At 41.5% G+C, this 20,128-nt stretch overlaps 1 protein-coding gene across 1 annotated transcript in view; it reads left to right on the top strand.

Moving 5' to 3' along the window:
- Window positions 1-20,128, top strand: part of PTPRQ (protein tyrosine phosphatase receptor type Q) — a 414,802-nt gene that overhangs the window by 355,552 nt on the left and 39,122 nt on the right. The window contains exons 50-52 of the mRNA XM_029597117.1: window positions 5,811-5,884; window positions 7,156-7,255; window positions 8,369-8,497. Of these exons, the coding sequence (XP_029452977.1) occupies window positions 5,811-5,884; window positions 7,156-7,255; window positions 8,369-8,497 (303 nt within the window). The remainder of the gene's footprint in view (window positions 1-5,810; window positions 5,885-7,155; window positions 7,256-8,368; window positions 8,498-20,128) is intronic.

Below are 20,128 nucleotides of genomic sequence, written 5' to 3'. Positions count from 1 at the left end.
CTGGAGAAGTACTGGGCAAACTGGTGAACTAATTGGAAAAACTGATTCATTTTATTTACACGTGCATGCTTTAAAATTGGCCAACTTATGCATGTAACTCAGGACTTATGCAAGTAAGCTCTATTTTATTTTCGCACATAAAATATACGCATGTATATTTTTAAAATAGGTAGAAAAACTATGCGCATTCAATACATTGATATACATGGTGTTAATTCATTACATGTATTCACTCATAAGCATACATACACGCATATCTTGTGGGGTAGAGATGCGTATTTTATAAAATGGGTGCATATCATACAAACTAGTTATAAATTACTTGCGCAGATCTGCTCGCGGCCATATATACGCGTATATGCCACTGCAAGCATTTGTTTGAAAGTTATCCTACCTGTATATTTGTTAAGGATGTGCAATCGTTTTTGCCGAATTGGAAAATTTCAAAGAAATAGTCCAATTTGGCATGGGTTGGAGGACCCGAATCCCGAGATGAATTTTCCCCGAACTTCGGGGAAAATTAGTTGTTTGGGTTAGCGTGGGGGTGAGGGGCACATTTATTTAAACAAAAACAAAGCCACCCCCATCCTTCAACTTTAGTTAATCCAACCCCCCCCCCCCCCCCAAACTTGCCTAAAGTCCCTGGTGGTCCAGCGGGGGTCCCGGGAGCGATCTCCCGCTCTCGGGCCGTCTGCTGCCAGTAAACAAAATGGCGCCGGTGGCCCTTTGCCCTTAGTATGTGACAGGGGCTACTGGTGCCATTGGTCAGCCCCTGTCACATGGAAGGAGCAATGGACGGCCCAGGAACACCTCTGCTCAGTCCAGGCAATTTTATAACAAGGCATTTCTATAAGTAAAGCACTGCTTTTTACCCATATAATTTGCTTTGAAAATTACCCTCTAAACCAATAATCTGAAATCAAATATTAAACATCAAATTCCATATAATTACTGATGATATTTTCAAGTTTTCCTACTCATATAGCCAAACATTAATGTGAGCATTTTCCTGAAAATATTTTGACCCACAAATGTCCTCTGGAGCCTCCTAAAACTCTGTTTCCATACTTCTTTCCCCCTCGTTTGATTGCTCCAGTGATATCCAAATCCACTATTTGTGACATCACAAATCCATAATTGTTATGTCATAGGCAAAAATGCAGAGGAAAATGGAGGGAATCCTCTGTTCATCTGCAAACATCTTAAAAAATAATCAGTAAGAGTAAAGGAACTGTAACGTGACAAATGGGTCATACACTGACTTACATTTTTCATATTTGGTTAACAGGTGGGGATGGTTGTACAAAATGAAATGAAACTGATAATGTGAAAACTTTTACTTTTACATTTTTTAGTAGAAGTGGAAAAGAGACAATATGGGATATCAGTGAAAAAGCAAGCCTTCATAATCGGTGCAATTTGTTTTCCCAAACTGCAAGCTGTTTTATTGTCCCATTCTAAAATGTTCTCATTGACACAAGAAGCTTCAATTCAACCAAGAGTTGGGTGATCAAAGTGAAAATGAAAACTGGTCGTCAAAATGGTTAAGTCTCAGATCTACAGTAGTTCATATTTGATTAATTATTCATTTTATTCCACTTGATATTCCACATTTTCCTAGAAAGCACCAAGTGGATTTCATATAAAGCAATACAAATACAGTCCTATAGGAAAAGAACAATATAAAATAATTCTAAGAGACAATTTAAAACACTCACGTCCACAAAAGAAACAGGCAACAGCCATAATATTGAGGATCTCACATACATAATAATAAACTGAAGGTTTGGACAAATAACCAGGTATTCTTTTTTCATTCCTCAGGACAGAGAATTTGGGATAGAACAAAATTTCTGGCAGAAAGATATTAGTGAGATTGATGATTAAATGTAATCAAATACCATGTTAAAAGAATGCAGCTTATAGGCCTCGCATATCTTGAATTAACCCCATTCATGTGAGCCTTAAACCAGCCAACTCTCTCTCTCTGTATCACACAATATATAATCAGTCTTATTACAATATGTGTGAATCCCGTTACCACCCTCCTGATATCATCAGTATATAAAATTAGGTGACGTGATATTGCTCCAAGAGAGATATTAGATCACAGTAAGGGAAAGAAGTTAAAAACCCTTGCCTACTCTTCAATCACTGCACCACTTTGCTTAAATGTGTTCTAGACATTTAGGGGGTTATTTTCCAACTCGCATTATGGCCTTTTGGCATGCGAAAAGCAACATAACGCATGGAGCGATGCTAATTTTTAAAAGAGGAGGAGTTGCAGGTGGGATTTTGGGAAAAGTGGGCTGGCTTCGCAAGGTGCGAAACCATATCGCACAGTTTTAATGCCGAAAATAACTACACCTTTTTCATTGGTGTTAAGCTGTGCGATATGCCCATAATGCAAATTGTGATTTTTTTTTTTTGCAAATTGCATTTGAGACGTACGAACAAAACAGTACACTCTTGTGAAGATTTGACGTCATTTGGAGTGAGGAAACTCACACAAAGATGAGATTTGTACAATGTTCTCTCAACCTAGCTTGATGTTCAGAGTCTATATTACTACAAAGTACAAAAAGGTTATTGCACTCTGCAGTAATACCTATGCAAAGCACTAAGATAGTCTATTTATCACAATGTGCACTATTATCATAAAACATGTCCCTTTTCCTTTCGCATGTGATAGTTTGATGAATCTAGCCCTTAATCAGCTCAACTGCATAAGAATCAATAGTGCAAGCTGTGATCCCTGGTGGGAAGAGTGGCACTGGACCTTAATCAACAGCTTTAAAAAAAAAAAAAAAGGTTGAGAATCCCTTAAATGATTTTGGGGGTGCTGTATAGCTTACCTAGTTTTGCAGAAATACAATACATTTACATGTCAAAATCACTCTCATAGGAATGAATGAGAGCTGCATGGCTACAACAGTGCTTCAGACAAGACTTCCACCACTCTTGAGCAGGAATTAGTTTTCAGTCTGAAGCCTGGTGGAAGTGAATAAAAGCTGTGTATGTTTTCGAATGAATGGATGGTGGTAAACGTTAGAGATGTGATTCGGCCGAACCTTTTGGTTCGGCCTTCGTTATTGGCCCGCTGGGGAATTTCGTTTTCCCACAGTTTGGGCCGATTTTATTTCGTCTATCCCCGAACTGAAGCATGAAACCCACCCTGACCCTTCAAATGTAAAAAAAAAACAACCCCCAAACCCCCCCCCCCAACCATTCAAATTTAATTAATTGCAACCCCCTACCCTCCCAACCCCCCAAGACTTGCCTGACCATCTTGGACAGCTGACGCTATCTTGGGCCGTCCATTGCTCCTACCATGTGACAGAAGCTGGCCAATGGCACCGATAGCCCCTGTCACATGGTAAGGGCAAAGGGCCGGCGGCACCATTTTGAATAGTGGCAGCCGATGGCCTGAGAGGGGGACCCCGCTGGACCACCAAGGACTTTCGGTAAGTCTTGGGGGAGTCAAGAGGGTGGGGGGGGGGTTTGCAATTATTTATTTATTTATTTAGGGCTAGATTTTAAAAGACCTGCACGCGCTCCCGAATTTACGTGTGCAGGGCACTCGCGCGCTGGCGCACCTATTTTGCATAGGCCGCCGGCACGCGCAAAGCCCCGGGACGTGCGTAAGTCCGGGGGCTTCGTAAAAGGGGCGGGAGGGGGCGTGTCCGGGGGCATGGCGACGGTTTGGGGGTGGGCCGGGAGGGCGGTCCCGAGTCCCCCGGCACTGCGGCCTGTGCCGGGGGATGCGAGGTGGCGCGAGCAAGTTACGCCTGCTCGGCGCAGGCTGCCAATCTTGCGCAACCTTGCACGCGCTGACCCCAGATTTTATAAGATACACGCGGCTACGCGCGTATCTTATAAAATCCGGCATACTTTTTAAAGATCTACCTCTTAGTGTTTTTCTATACTGGCATTCAAGATAAGAATCACATCATGCTGGTTTACATTTAACAGGAGGTGTAAAATGAAAATAAAATAAAACAGTAACTGGTGAAGAGAAACTATGAAGTTACAATAAAACAAGGTTGTTCAAAACTGGGTGAAGAAGGAAAGGCTAAAGGAATTTAACAGAAAGAGCAATTATTTACAATGTTCTAGGAATGTCTGAGTATGGTTGTCGTTGAATTGAGATTCAGTTGGGGTCTGGAAAGGCTTGATTAAACAACCACGTCTTAAGCCTTTTTCTGAATGTTAGAAGGCACGGTTCCTGTCGAAGATCCGGTAGAATGGAGTTCCATAGCGATGGTCCTGCTGTGGAAAAGGCCCGGTCTCTAAATGTTATATGTTGAGAGGTTTTAGTATGGGGTACATGTAGTGATTCTCTGTAAGCTTCTCTAATGGGTCTGGAGGAGGTATTTATTTATTTAAAAACTTTTCTATATCGTCGCTAAGTTATATACCATCGCAACGGTTTACAAATAGGCACGTAGACTAAGGTAAGTAAATGTAGGATATCGTATCTTCTAACAGGTGCCAATAAAGTTTGGTTACAATTTCATAAATAAAATCATTATTTGAGTAATGTTGGTCAAGTCCAGGTATATTATTGAGTTACTATCTCTTTGAGATATTACTTCTTAAATGTAGGATTGAGTAAATTCATTCTCATCTGCATTACCCTAGACTAACTAGGTATATTTTCTGAATGGGATTTATAGGTTGAGTGGAGCATGGTGATGGATGGCTTTATAGATAATGGTAATGGACTTATGAATGATTCTATAGTGAATTGGCAGCCAGTGTAGGTCTTTAAGGATGGGAGATATGTGGTCTCTTCTTCTCGTGTTTGTCAGTAGTCTGGCTGTCGCATTTTGGACCATCTGAAGGGGTTTGGTGTGAGACGAGGGGAGACCTAATAAGATAGAGTTACAGTAGTCTATCTTAGAGAAGATTATTGCTTACAGAACCGTTCTGTAATCTTGAGAGTGAAGGAGTGGTTTTATTCTTTTCAGGACATGTAGTTTATGAAAACAGTCCTTAGTTGTTTGGTTGATAAATGATTTTGGATTTAGACGATTATCGATAATAACTCCTAAGTCTCTTGCTTAGGTGATGTGAAGGTTGGCTGGTGGATTCGTAGTGATATTACTGTTTTCCGGAGAGATGAGAAGGAATTCGCTTTATGAAGAATTTAGTATTAAGTTTAAGCTAGTGAGGAGGCAATTGATTTCTTGAAGGCAGATTTTCCAAAATTCAAGTGTTTTAGTGATGGATTCTTTAAGGGGGATCACGATCTGGACATCGTCGATGTATACGAAGTGTTTTAGGTTCAGTTTGGTTAACAGCTTGCATAGTGGAAGAAGGTAAATTAATTCAATTTGAAAGGTTAGGGGTGGGTTTGGGTTTTTTTGTTTTTTTTAATGTGCCCTTTCCCGCGCCCCCCCCCCCCCCCCTCCGAAATACGATAAGAAAACCACACGAAAGTCATGGGTTTTCTTATCGTTTTGTCCCCCCCCCCAAACGCGGTGAAATAGGAAATATCGTCTCTATTTCCTATTTCGTTGCAAACAAATGCACATCCCTAGTAGACGTGCCCTTTGACAGAGTAGAGGACATTAATGAAATGTCCTGTATGCCTTGAATATCTTTTTTTCAGGCTGTGATGAATATTTTCTCTTTTTTGTTGCCAAATATCGGGTGAATATTTCATTTTATAACTGCTTTTGTTGTTCAATATGTTAATTTTTTGTATTATTTCACCATTCAGAGGTCCATAAGATTTTTTGTAAATTAAGTCCTCTAATTCTTTATAATTTTGCAAATAATAAGACTATTTTTCTGGTCCTTTACAGGTTCAAATTTAGAGCAACAAATATCAAAGGCCAATTTACAGATTCAGAATATTCAGAGATTGTCAAAACTTTAGGTAAGGAAAGCACAATTTCATTTTTATGGCATTAAATTTCAAAGGTAATAAAATCAAAACAGCTTGACCATAGCATATCACAAAGGGATATAACTAGCAAATTATTCAATCTGATGATGAAATCTTTGGATAAAAATACATGTTCCGCAAGCCTTTTATCCTTACAGAGCTTCTTACAAATTGTGACAGTTGCTACCCCTGATTGAGCTGGATGTTCATTGGGATGCGGATACGGCACTGCTCTCTGCATTGGTGGAGGGGTGGAAGGGAATTGGGGCTGGAGGGTGCTGGAAGCCAATAGTGACGGGGGAGGGGGAGAAAAAAAAGGGGTGGGGGGGAATATTAAAAAAAAAAAAAAAAGGATAAACTGCGTAGCTTGCTGGGCAGACTGGATGGGCCGTTTGGTCTTCTTCTGCCGTCATTTCTATGTTTCTATGTTTCTATGAATTACATCGGACTGCATGCTATAAATATCAAACCACCCCATACTAAAATTGTATATTAACAAAGTCAATAGATTGCTTTATTTATTTATTTATAGAGCTTTATATACCGTCGTTCGGTATTGCATGCCATCACACCGTTTTACAATTTTATCATTTGGTTAACATGGTTAGCGATTTTTCATAGGTAGAGTGTTGTTCAACTAGTGGGATGAGTTTTTTTTTTTTTTTTGTACCCTGTTTTGGTTTTCTTCCTAGTTCTTCAGTTTTCAACAAATGTATTTTATTTTCTATACTTTCCTAAATATTTTGTAATAAAAAGCATGCACCCTTTCTGTCAGCAACATCTCTCCCCCCCCCCCCCCCCCCCCCCATGCCTGGTCTTCAGTCTTCATGCTATATTCATGCTTCACACATACCAGTGTGATAATTGCATGGGGTTCTGATGTGAGCAGTCGTGATTTTCTGCCAGGTCACCTACCTAGAACTTGCTTCCTTTTCCCCGTCGGGAAAACATGGAAAGAGAAGGCTGATACTGAACCCTAGCCGGTACCTTATTTTGTTTAGAAAATTACTACTGGATGTGAGTTTCATTATAACATCACCACATTTTACTTATGGATGGTAAAAGCTGCTGGGTAGGAGATGCAAAAGTTTCAAACATTACTGTCTCTTCTAGACTCAGATAAAAATCCGAGCCCAAAAGAAGAATCTTAATAATGCGTTTTAAAGCCCAATGGAATCCTCTCTAGAATTTCTTCTTCACTCAGGAATTGGGACAGTAGTCCATGCCTAAAGCAAATTTATGGTCCTGTCATTGTATTGCAGCCAAGGGAATTTCTGAAAGAACTGTTGAAATCATCCTTGCCGTTACTTTATGCATTCTCTCCATTATTCTCCTGGTGGCAGCCATCTTTGCCTTTGCACGGTAAGCCACTGATGGAATGCATGCCTTGCTGTGGGTGGAAATGATCCATGGAATTATTTATTTATGTTGAGAAATGGATATTTGAATAACACTGCAAGACAGTTTGATGATTATTCTCTCCTTAGTTACTTTTAATTGCCTCTGGATCCACCTGCTGTCTGTCACAGGAGCTTGATGACAGCAAAGCAGGAGATAGCGTTATGCAATAAAAATGGAGATATTCATTCTGTTTTGGAATGTACCTTTCTACAGTGTCTTATATTTAGAAACATATGCAGATTTATATATTTGAGGCTGTATTTTTGAAACAGGATGCATCACTCTTCTCAAAACCCTGAATCAACCAACCATGTAAATGCTATCAACAGTATGGGGGCAATTCTGAAACTTGTTGTAGGGCTTGCAGTCCAGTGGAGTTACCCTTTGAAAATGAAAGCTAGTGGGGATTGGGGTTTTTTTTTCTTGGCCTGTATATTTGCACCTGCTTTAAAGGGAAGTACACTTGGGGATTTGAAAATGCAGTCCCCACACATACTTTCCCTATCCTGCCCCTTATTTTGCTGTGATTTACCAACAATTAGGGGGGGGGGGGATTTTTCAGGGCCTCCTTTTACATGTTTAGGAACCATCCCAAGCTAACCCAGGGAAGACCTTACTTAGGGATGAAACCTGGGACTTTCTGCTTGGCAGAGCTCTCTACCCTGCCAGTGAGCCACCAGGTAATTTTTAGGTGCATGTGTTATATGTGCAATTAATTACATATCAAGTATATTTCAGTATACGGTATGTGTATTTAACATCAGATTGCATGTATTTTACCAGGAAGTATTTCCTTTTCAGAATATTAACTTTGTGAGATTTCTAGTACATTCCCTTTTCAGTTTATATATTTATATGAAGTGTATTGTCCAAAAAGTGTGACATATGCTCATTTGTGCCTCATCGGTTGGTAGAATTAAAACAACTAACCTTTCTTCATTGGCCACCCTGAAAAAAAAGGAAGCTTGAATATATTTTCATGCCATTCTTTAACCTGTGCCGTTACAGTTACACGACTGCATATCCCTGATCATGTGTTCTATTCTTTTACTGTGTTTACTGTTTTCTCTTTAGAATTAGACAAAAGCAGAAAGAAGGAGGTACCTACTCCCCAAGGGATGCAGAAATTATTGACACGAAATTCAAACTTGATCAGTTGATCACAGTGGCCGACCTGGAACTCAAGGATGAGAGGTTAACCCGGTATGTTTACTTCGTGGGTAGAACAGTAGTCCAAAAGGTCTCTAGCCATGACCCCGTGCTGACCTTTACTTGTTTGGAAGTGTTTGTGGTGATCTTATTTACACAGGTCACTGAGATCATCTTTCAAAGGCTGACCTCCCCCTTCTAGGCACTTCACACCAGCAGTTAGAGAAACACTTAAATCTCTGGCTCTTGCACCATGAAGTCAGACCTAAGAGATGCAGAATGGTTTATTAACTCTATGTTAATTTATACTGAGAAAACGCCTGATAAAATAGTCATGGCTGTCCACGCGCTGCAATTTTCAGTGTCATTAAGTACACGTAAGGCTTCTGGTAAACCAGATGTGACTAGATAATAAAGATCTAATCGAAGGGTGGGATTTTTCTTTCTCTTGCTGCTGTGTTAGCACCGTTTTACTCGTTGAAAGTTTGCTAAATATTTTTCATGGTTCTGATTTACATTTGAATATATTTAGACAAGGGGATATCCATTTGAAATGGTCGTAACACTCACATTCTGCCCCGCAGCAATCCTTTAAACTGCAGACCCTGCTTCATTTTCTATTAAATGCATGTCTTTCGCTGGGCCAGGATGAGTAAAAGAGAAGATGGTGTGATGTCGTCCACATTTTCTCAAACAATTGACTGGCCTTAGGCAGAACCATTATGCTTAGTGTTTGCAAATTTGCCTTCCGAATATTCTGGGGTAGTCCTCCAGACACTGGAAGGTGAAGACTGAGATTGATTTCACAGTGATTTAGTATTTTAATCATGCCTTCAGCAACCAGCTCTTCCTTAATTCATGAAAAAGGAATTCCCACACCACTGTCCACCTTAACCTGTTCATAGGCTGAAATCTTTTATATCTTCTAAAACTTCTGAAAATTAAAACTATGTGCATCTACCATTGGTCAAATACTTGGTAATCACAAAAGGAGCTGTTTCCTTAACAAAAAGAGAGGGGATCCTTTCATTCTTAAATTACGTTCATCCCCCAGGCACACTTACTGTCTGTACTTCCTGTATTTTAAGTATTACTTTAATGCTTAAGCAATGATATTTGCTGGTGGGTAGTTTCGGATGGACGGTTGACATGGTTATTAAGCATGAGTTAGTAAGAGAAATTTGGAGGTGAATTTGTAACTTAAAGTAGTCCTTTGGTAGATAAGCCCAGCAGGCAGCTTGGACACAAGTGGGGAGAAAGCTCTGGGTGAAGCAGGTGGCCTACCGCATTGACGTTTCTTGGTAACTCTGCTTCTCAGCAGGCATCAGTCTGACTCAAAAAGATAATACTTGCCACACATTTGCTAAAGCAGTTAGTGCTACCTTTATAAGTGAAGTAAAACTCCGGGAAATGAAAACACATCCACTTTTCAGATAGTTTCCATGGCAATATCTACATTTTAATGGCTACTAATGTAAAAATGTTAAAAGCAGTGAAATACAGTAGTTTTATGTCTTCTTTGAAACTGTGCAAATTTATTTAAGAATCAAGTTTTTTTTAATAGCATTAGCCATATAGCAACTATTTGACTAATATTATCTTCTGGCGGCATTGACCCAAGCAAACGTCAGCTTGCTAGTTTAAGAGAGCGCACATAAACGTCCCTTTTACTGGAGGTTAAGCCTTCTACTGATATAAACTATGGGTGGTGGAAAAGAATGGAGCTGCTGTGTATTTGCTTTTTTTTTTTTCTAAGACTGTGTGTGGTGAAGCATTCAAACCTGTTCAGGCTTGTGTAATCCAAAGATCCGCCACTGGTAGCGTACTCTTACATGCTTGTCCAGGTTGGGGTTCTCCTAATGGCTTAGAAACATGGTGCACCCTGTGTGGGCGCAGGGCATCCATCTGTGCCCAGGGATGTTGAGACAGCAGAACGCACGAGCTGCTAATGGCATGTGATTTGCCTGCTAATTGTTAGTTGTGTCAGTGACCTGACAAGTCCGAAATACTGAACTGATTTTGAAAAGTTTAAATCTTTTCTGGACTTATTAGCAAATAAATATGTTAAAAATAAGCACTACTAGAAGTACACAGCCCTGTACTGATTCACATAAGAGACCATTCCTGCTCGGAGGAGCTTGCTTATTTATTTATTTCCAAATATTTGATATTCCACTGTTTTCCAAAGAGGCCTCAAAGCGGATTACAACAAAGGATAGTCTAGCAGGTACAAAAAAAGCATCAGTATAGACAAGAGGTACACAAGTGTTAGCATAGCAGATGTTCAAGGGTACTGGGGGAACAACCACAGAGGCAGTTCCAGACAGAGCTGATATTTTTGCCTCATTAGTGAGTAGTCTGAAGGAAAGCCTGGATGGACAACCTTGTCTTTGACTGTTTCCAGAAAGTGAGGTAGGACGATTCAAGACGAAGAGAAAGAGACATCTTATTCCAGATGTTGCTTTCATAACAACTGAAAGCCCAAAATCTTGGACAGACCAAAAGTCATGTGGAGGGGGGGGGGGGGGGGGGGGGGGGGGGGGAGGGGGAGGAGGCAAGAACAGCCTTTTGGGAGGATCAGAGTTCTCTGGAGGGGGCATAGGGGGGCAAGATGAAAGGAGAGGTACTCAGGGGCCTGCTTATATATGTATGTAAAGATAAAGCAAAGAGTTTTGAATTTAATCCTGGTTCCTTCCGTGAGCCAGTGTAGTTTATATAAGATAGGTGTTACATCCTCTACTGATTTGGCTCCTACCAAGATTTTCACAGCAGTGTTTTGCAAGAGTTGGGGACATGTCATACTGTACTGGGAAATGCCATTCGGTAGTTACAGTAGTCATTTTGACTGGTGATTAATGCATGAATTAGGGTGGCTAGGTTGTGCTGCTGAAGATAGTTGCATAATTGGTGAATCTGGCGTAGGTACATGAAGGAGAGATGTAGGATTCCATCATGAGAGTCTTGTCAAGTTGACCCCCCAGGCTTCATACTGATTCTAATCTGTCAATAAACAAGTCAAGAGCTAAAGGAGGTTTAAAAAAATGTATGCAGTATGGAAAAGGTAGCTCTGACTTTTAAAGCTATGCTGGAGATATTTAGGATATCTGCTGCAGATATTCTGAGTTTGATAAAGATGCATTTGATGGATTCATAGGAGCTCAAAATGCTGGAGGCTCTTGCAAATATCAGAGACTTGGAGGATATGCATGAATGACATCCATCACAATCAAATCCAGTCCTTGGGGCCTATGCAATAAAACTTATGAAAATCAAATTTAGCATGGTCCCTCAAAAAAAGTTAACAGGCATGTTAAAGTGCCACTTAATGAGTGATGCAAACGATTTAGCATTCTTGCAATTGAAAATGTCAGAGATAGCCTGCTTACACTATTTTCAAGCATGGAAATCTGAAAGTGCATTGGATAAATAGCATGAGCATTTCATTTACCGGCGGGGCATGCTAAATAGTGTGAGCATGCTGAGCTGAGCATGCTTAGTTCCCTTTTCTGTTTTCTTCCTCATGGCTTCCAAGAGGTATACAACAAAGCCAGGTACAAGGTGGTTGCTTGTCAGAGAAGAAAGTAGAGGTGGGAAAGCTGGCACAGGTGAGGTGGTGAAAAGAGAACAGAGAGCTCCAGAAGAGTGGAAAACTGCCCTGGCTGCATGTTTACAACTATTTTCTTATGTGTCAATCAGGAGCTTCAAAAGGTGATGTGAGAGAACATGTTTGGTCAGAAGGGATGATGCAAGAGGGCGACGTAGGGATAAATCTGTCCACTCTGACTCAGGAGGGAACCAGCATCGAACCATTTCTCCACTCTGTGGAGCGAGCATCATAATGGCTGTACCACACAGTCAGCTAATGCCTCAGAACCTACAGAAATTATCTCTAAACTCAAACCAAAACAGCTGGTCAGCTAAAAGAGACTTCTGAAGATCAGACTATAGCTCAGCCTCAAGCCTCTGAATGCCACAATAAAAATGTCAATGACAGAAAAAGCCTTGGTCCTCATATAACCTATTGCTTGGAAATACGTTTGCCTTGTGTAAAGAAAGTGGACATATTTTGAAGTGCTCAAGTGTGTGTCAGTGTGTCTCCTCTGCCACCTCCTCCTTTCTCTCTTTCTGTCATTCTCTCCTCCTACATGTCTTCGCTGTCCTACAGATGCTAGCTTTTTGCTCCTGAGGGAACCTGCCCCATTCCCCCAGAAGGAAACCTCTTGATTTTGTGACTAGCAAGATAGTGGAACTGGGTCCTTCAAAAAAAAAAAAAGTGCATCATGGACAGATGTTTAAATGCTAGCTAATCAGAAAAAAAAAAAGAAAGGAGATCTGGGAATAAGATCAAAAATCCCCAAAGCAACAGAATCGCCAAACAAGCAGATTGATATTTTGAGGATTCTGGTTCCTCTTCAGGCTGTAGAGTTTTTCATTTCTTTCTCTGGCCTTCATGATCACGTGCTTAGTTTTGCTGTTATTATGGATGCAACAAAAGAAATATAGGGTCTGATTTTCAAAAGCAATTACACATGTAAAATTGGGATTTACACATGTAAATGCACTTTATTCGTGTAAGTGGGATTATGAAAATTGCTACAATATATGCCATTGAATTGTCTCTAGATTTGCTCGCGTAAGTACACTTTACACACATAAATGTTTTTTGAAAATTGCTATGTTAGTATGCTACATTTACATGTATAATTCCTTGCAAAATTTATTTGACAGAGTATAGGGTTTTGTAGGTCAAAACATTTGTTTCAGTGCATTTTTTTCAATTTGGGGTTTTTTTGTTTATTAGTTTGATTAATATTTATGTAGGTTTGACTAATTTTCTGTACTAAAATAAATATTAAAAACAAAACAAAGAAAAATATGGGCCTCCCCAGGACCTTCTGACCTTCTGGCCCCTCCCACCCCAAAGAAAACTGTGAGGCCTCCATGGGCCCCTCCAATCTTCCTCCTGTGTTATTATATGTGATAAATGTGGGTGGATCCTTGGGCCGGTGGCAGATGACCACGCCCACGGGGGAAGATCCCGAGAGGGACCACTGGTCAGGCTCAGAGTTGGGAGACAGGCACACACTAGTTCTTTTATTAAACTGTTTTAAAGAACCACCAGAGGTGGCAGTAGTGAGCTGGAAGAGCCCAGCTGGGCTGTAGTCCCTCAGGCACTGGAACAGCGATCCCAGGATGGCTGAGCTGTACAGAAACTGAGATAGTGAGTAGGCAGAGTATGCAGAGTTCAAGAACAGAACCTTGATGGTAACACTCACACAATAATCTCTTGGAACAGCCCAGGAGCTGGAATGAAGTAGGCCCTCGAGGAGCGAGTACCTGGTTCCAGGGAAAGCTCTGAGAGAGAGATGGTAACTCACTGGTATTGTAGGCAGCGGTGACTTCCTGGCAGAAGTTATATTCAGTAGCAGGTCTGGGAACGTGGGCCCTTGAGGAGCGAGTACTGGTTCCAGACTGCGACCTGAAAAGCAAGAGAGAGAATGAGGGCCCCGAGGAGCGGGTACCCCTGGTAAAGTCCGAGGAAGCAGAGTAGCAAGGTAAGCGGCGAGCGAATCCCATCCGCAGCGATACCTGAAAACATAAGAACATAAGAAATTGCCATGCTGGGCCAGACCAAGGGTTCATCAAGCCCAGCATCCTGTTTCCAACAGAGGCCAAACCAGGCCACAAGAACCTGGCAATTACCCAAACACTAAGAAGATCCCATGCTACTGATGCAATTAATAGCAGTGGCTATTCCCTAAGTAAACTTGATTAATAGCCGTTAATGGACTTCTCCTCCAAGAACTTATGCAAACCTTTTTTGAACCCAGCTACACTAACTGCACTAACCACATCCTCTGGCAACAAATTCCAGAGCTTTATTGTGCGTTGAGTGAAAAAGAATTTTCTCCGATTAGTCTTAAATGTGCTACTTGCTAACTTCATGGAATGCCCCCTAGTCCTTCTATTATTCGAAAGTGTAAATAACCGAGTCACATCTACTCATTCAAAACCTCTCATGATCTTAAAGACCTCTATCATATCCCCAATCAGCCGTCTCTTTTCCAAGCTGAACAGCCCTAACCTCTTCAGCCTTTCCTCATAGGGGAGCTGTTCCATTCCCTTTATAATTTTGGTTGCCCTTCTCTGTACCTTCTCCATCGCAACTATATCTTTTTTGAGATGCGGCAACCAGAATTGTACACAGTATTCAAGGTTTTATTAACCATTCCCTTCCTAATAATTCCTAACATTCTGTTTGCTTTTTTGACTGCTGCAGCACACTGAGCCGACGATTTTAAAGTGTTATCCACTATGATGCCTAGATCTTTTTCCTGGGTTGTAGCTCCTAATATGGAACCTAACATCGTGTAACTACAGCAAGGGTTATTTTTCCCTATATGCAACACCTTGCACTTGTCCACGTTAAATTTCATCTGCCATTTGGATGCCCAATCTTCCAGTCTTGCAAGGTCCTCCTGTAATGTATCACAGTCCGCTTGTGATTTAACTACTTTGAATAATTTTGTATCATCCGCAAATTTGATAACCTCACTCGTCGTATTCCTTTCCAGATCATTTATATATATATTGAAAAGCACCGGTCCAAGTACAGATCCCTGAGGTACTCCACTGTTTACCCTTTTCCACTGAGAAAATTGACCATTTAATCCTACTCTCTGTTTCCTGTCTTTTAACCAGTTTGTAATCCACAAAAGGTCATCGCCTCCTATCCCATGACTTTTTAGTTTTCTTAGAATCCTCTCATGAGGGACTTTGTCAAACGCCTTCTGAAAATCCAAATACATTACATCTACCGGTTCACCTTTATCCTTTAACCTGGAGGCAGCTAGGTAGGAAACCCTTTGCTAACTCGATTAGCTAGCAAAACAAGAGACCTTAAATATCTGGCAATGATGACATCATCTCAGGGGGACGCCCCTGAGGTTCGCGCCACAGTTGGTACTTGAGTCGGGGCCGCACCGCGTGCGCGCCCTTAGGCCTCAGGAGAACATGAAGGAAGGCAGCGTCTAGCCAGTCCAGGAACGCTGGAGGAGGTCGGCAAGATGACGCCGCGGCAGCCAAACTTCCACCAACCAAAGAGGGAATCGCCAAAGAGGTAAGGTGGGCAGAATGGAGACGTCAGGCAGCGACGGTCGCAACATCCTGTGAACACCCCCCAAGAAACTTGAGAGTAAAGGCCTATCTGATTGGGCTAAGCCGATACAAGCCAGGGTTTCTCTGGCACCTTCTGCTCTCCAGCCACCCTAGAAATGTTTTAGGGCTGGGGACCTTCCTGACCTCAAATTATAACTTCCACAAGGGTCAATGCTGAAAAAAGGGACAGAAGCGATGTCCACTTGCTCCTGGGTGCTGAAACTCCTTTTAAAAATGGAACCAACTGGGTAGGCCCCAACCCAAGAGTGATTGTAGAGGTCTAGGAAGATCCAGGGAAGCCCCAGAAAGCAGAGGAGGGGGACCGAGAGTTGCAAAGGAGGCCTTTTTTTTTTTTTTTTAAGTAAAACAAACTCAAAATACCTAAAAATGTTCAGGTAAGAACATAAGAACATGCCATACTGGGTCAGACCAGCATCCTGTTTCCAACAGTGGCCAATCCAGGCCATAAGAACCTGGCAAATTCCCAAAAACTAAGTCTATTCCATGTTACTGTTGCTATTAATAGCAGTGGCTATTTTCTAATTAAACTTAATTAATAGCAGGTAATGGACTTCTCCTCCAAGAACTTATCCAATCCTTTTTTAAACACAGCTACAATAACTGCACTGACCACATCCTCTGGCAACAAATTCCAGAGTTTAATTGTGCATTGAGTGAAAAAGAACTTTCTCCGATTAGTTTTAAATGTGCCACTTCATGGAGTTTTAAATGTGCTAACTTCATGGAGTGCCCCCTATTCTATTATCTGAAAGAGTAAATAACCAATTCACATCTACCCATTCTAGACCTCTCATGATCTTAAAGACCTCTATTATATCCCCCCTAAGTCATCTCTTCTCCAAGCTGAAAAGTCCTAACCTCTTTAGTCTTTCCTCATAGGGGAGCTGTTCCATTCCCCTTATCATTTTGGTAGCCCTTCTCTGTACCTTCTCCATCGCAATTATATCTTTATGAGATGCGGCGACCAGAATTGTACACAGTATTCAAGGTGCGGTCTCACCATGGAGTGATACAGAGGCATTATGACATTTTCCGTTTTATTCACCATTCCCTTTCTAATAATTCCCAACATTCTATTTGATTTTGACTGCCGCAGCACAGTGAACCGACGATTTCAATGTGTTATCCACTATGACGCCTAGATTTCTTTCTTGGGTCGTAGCACCTAATATGGAATCTAACATTGTGTAACTATAGCATGGGTTATTTTTCCCTATTTTCAGGAAAGGCCATTTTTGGTTTGGATGTGCTAATCGTATCAAACAAATGCACATCCCTAACAGGGAAAGCAGAAATCTACTGGGATTTGTGAGGGTCTTAACATAGTAATGACGGCAGAAAAAGACCAAATGGTCATAAGAACATAAGAAATTGCCCTACTGGGTCAGACCAAGGGTCCATCAAGCCCAGCATCCTGTTTCCAACAGTGGCCAATCCAGGCCACAAGAACCTGACAAGTTCCCAAAAACCAAGTCTATTCCATGCTATTGATGCTAATAATAGCAGCGGCTATTTTCTAAGTCAACTTAATTAATAGCAGATAATGGACTTCTCCTCCAAGAACTTATCCAATCCTTTTTTAAACCCAGCTACACTAACTGCACTAACCACATCCCCTGGTAACAAATTCCAGAGTTTAATTGTGCGTTGAGGGAAAAAGAACTTTCTCCAATTAGATTTAAATGTGCCACATGCTAACTTCATGGAGTGCCCCCTAGTCTTTCTATTATCTAAAAGAGTAAATAATCGATTCACATTTACCCGTTCTAGACCTATCATAATTTTAAAGACCTCTATCATATCCCTCAGTCGCCTCTTCTCCAAGCTGAACAGTCCTAACCTCTTTAGTCTTTCCTCATAGTGGAGCTATTCCATCCCCTTTATCATTTTGGTCGTCCTTCTCTGTACCTTCTCCATCGCAACTATACCTTTGTTGAGATGTGATGACCAGAATTGTATGCAGTATTCAAGGTGCGGTCTCATCATGGAGCGATATAGAGGCATTATGACAATTTCCATTTTATTAACCATTCCCTTCCTAATAATTCCTAACATTCTGTTTGCTTTTTTGACTGCTGCAGCACACTGAGTCTGCCCAACAAGTATCTTATGGTAGTAACTGCCACCCTGTGCAAGTTACCCCCAAGCCTTATGTTAAGGGTAGTAATATTAACAATCAAAACCAAGCAACTGTAAAACTCATAACAAACATTACTGCTAGCAATGCTCTATAGAAAAAAATGGGTTATTGTTAGCTTGAGGTTTTCCAAATTGCAGATCCTAGATCTTTATCAGTTGGGGATCTATGTTCTAAGCATTTTTCCCATGGACATATACAGGCTGATGCAATACAATGCACTCAGTCGAGCGCACTGTTTAACCCATGGTTGGATGCGGGTTTGGACGTGTGTCCACAACCCCTTATTCTATGAGGGGATTAGTGCATCCAAAACGCTCGCCCATCACATGCAAATGCATGTTGATGAGGCTATTAGCGATTCTCCCCAATTCAAAAACAAAAAAAATGTGCACCCAACGCACACATTTTTGCCCTCAGAAACTAATCAAAGCAGGCGTTAATTTTTGAACAGCCCAAAAAGTGTACAGAAAAGCAGAAAATACTGCTTTTCTGTACTTCCTCTGACTTAATATTGTGGTACCAGCGGTCAGATTAGGAAAAGTGACGCTCAATTAACAAGATCCCTTTTTCTAACCTGTGGCTGACAGCTGACCGCTCCTGGGTCGAGGAGGCGCTAGGGGTGCATGGTTTCCCCTAGTGCCTCCTTTTTACCATGACACCCAATATAAAACTTAAATTGGGTGCCCCGGAGAGGTTGATTGGCACGCATTGGGAGAGAGGGCGCTCAACCCCAAACACCCGTTTTCCTTGCGCCGATATTGCATCGGACTGGTAATGTTGAGTGGAGGGGAGAGGAAGAAATGTTCAGTATATCAGGCCCAGAGTGTTTGATTAGCAGACATCAGTGAATACCACAGCCATGCATTTTTTTCATTTCTCTTATCTCCAGCCAGCTGTTCATTCAACTCTTTTCTACCAACTCCCACCTTCTCCCAAAACCCTTCTGAAAATCAGCAGTTCCAACAACAGTACAGGAAGAGTCCACTGCATCCAACATCATATTGATCGTGGAAATGTGACCAAATCTCTTTTGCTCTGCTGTTGTAATATCCATTATTTATGACTGTACCGTATTAGGGGGAGATTTTAAAAAGGTGCGCGTGCTACCCGGCGCACGCACACCCGATTTTATAACTTGCGCGCGCGAGGGGGTGCACAGTTGTGCACCTTGCACGTGCCAAGCCACGCTGCCTTCCCCTGTTCCCTTCCCCCTAACCTGACCTACCCCCACCCCCCGCAAGTTGCGCGCGCCGGCAGCCTGCCGGCACACAATCCTTCAACACAGCGGCAATGGCCGCTGTGTGGGAGGCCTCTGGCCTCGCCCTGCCTCGCCCCCGGACCGCCCCACCCCGGACCTCCCCTTTAGTAAAGCCCCGGGAGTTACACGTGTCCCGGGGCTTTATGCGCGTCACCGGGCCTTTTTAAAATAGATCCAGCGCGCGCGTAACCTTTTTAAAATCCAACCCTTAGTGTAACGTCTTGTGTTTTAAGAGTGGTTATTGAAAAGTACCTAGTTTTGCTCCTGTACTAAATTGTTAATGGATCTTTACCTTCCAGATATTCTTCATTTTTCTTTAGACGAAAGGACATATTTGTGATCCAGTAAGTTACAATTGTTGGTGTGGTTGACTTGGTGTTGTGTGTTCCTATCCTACTTATTAGACACATTGCAATGTTATCAGAAGTAAGGTATTCATCTACTTAACAAAATAACTATTTTCAAAATGGGGTATTGGGTGAAGTAGTTAATACATATAGGGGTAGATTATCAAACCTGCGCACTGGCGTACATGTGCACACCGCTACCCAGTGTGCACACCTGTACTCCCATTTTATAACATGCGCACGCAGGGCCTTTTGAAAAAAAGCCCGGCGTGCGTAACCTTTTGAAAATGCTGCCCCATAGGGTGCTATTTTCAAAAGCATTTACATGCGTAAAATGCAGTTTCATGTGCCTAAATGAGTTTTTTGAAAATTACTCTGGGGCTTGCGCACATAAAAGTATGTATAGAAGCAGTTTTACATGCACTCTTACATATTTGAAAGAGGCGTTCCCTGGGGCAGGGAAACCAATTTCATATGTACTTTTTTGGGGAAAGTATGGGTGTAAATGCATTTTACTTATTTGTTCTGAAATCCATATGCACTTTCTACATGTGGACTTCAGTCCTTTGCAGGTTGTTATAAAATGACCCTCTTATAAATACTGTGGTCAGATACACTTTAGCCTAAAGTGCCATTTTTTAATTCTATTTTTTTATGATTATTTCTGTAGCCATCTAAAGGATGATGGTCACCCCTCCTCCACACCACCACTGTGGATCTGTAGCCAATGGTGCAGCACAGTGGAAAAAACGTTTCTTATC

This window comes from Rhinatrema bivittatum, chromosome 4, assembly GCF_901001135.1.
Source record: "Rhinatrema bivittatum chromosome 4, aRhiBiv1.1, whole genome shotgun sequence".
NCBI lineage: Eukaryota > Metazoa > Chordata > Amphibia > Gymnophiona > Rhinatrematidae > Rhinatrema > Rhinatrema bivittatum.
Note: the sequence above shows the minus strand (reverse complement) of the source record. Positions and strands in the feature narration are given on the sequence as shown.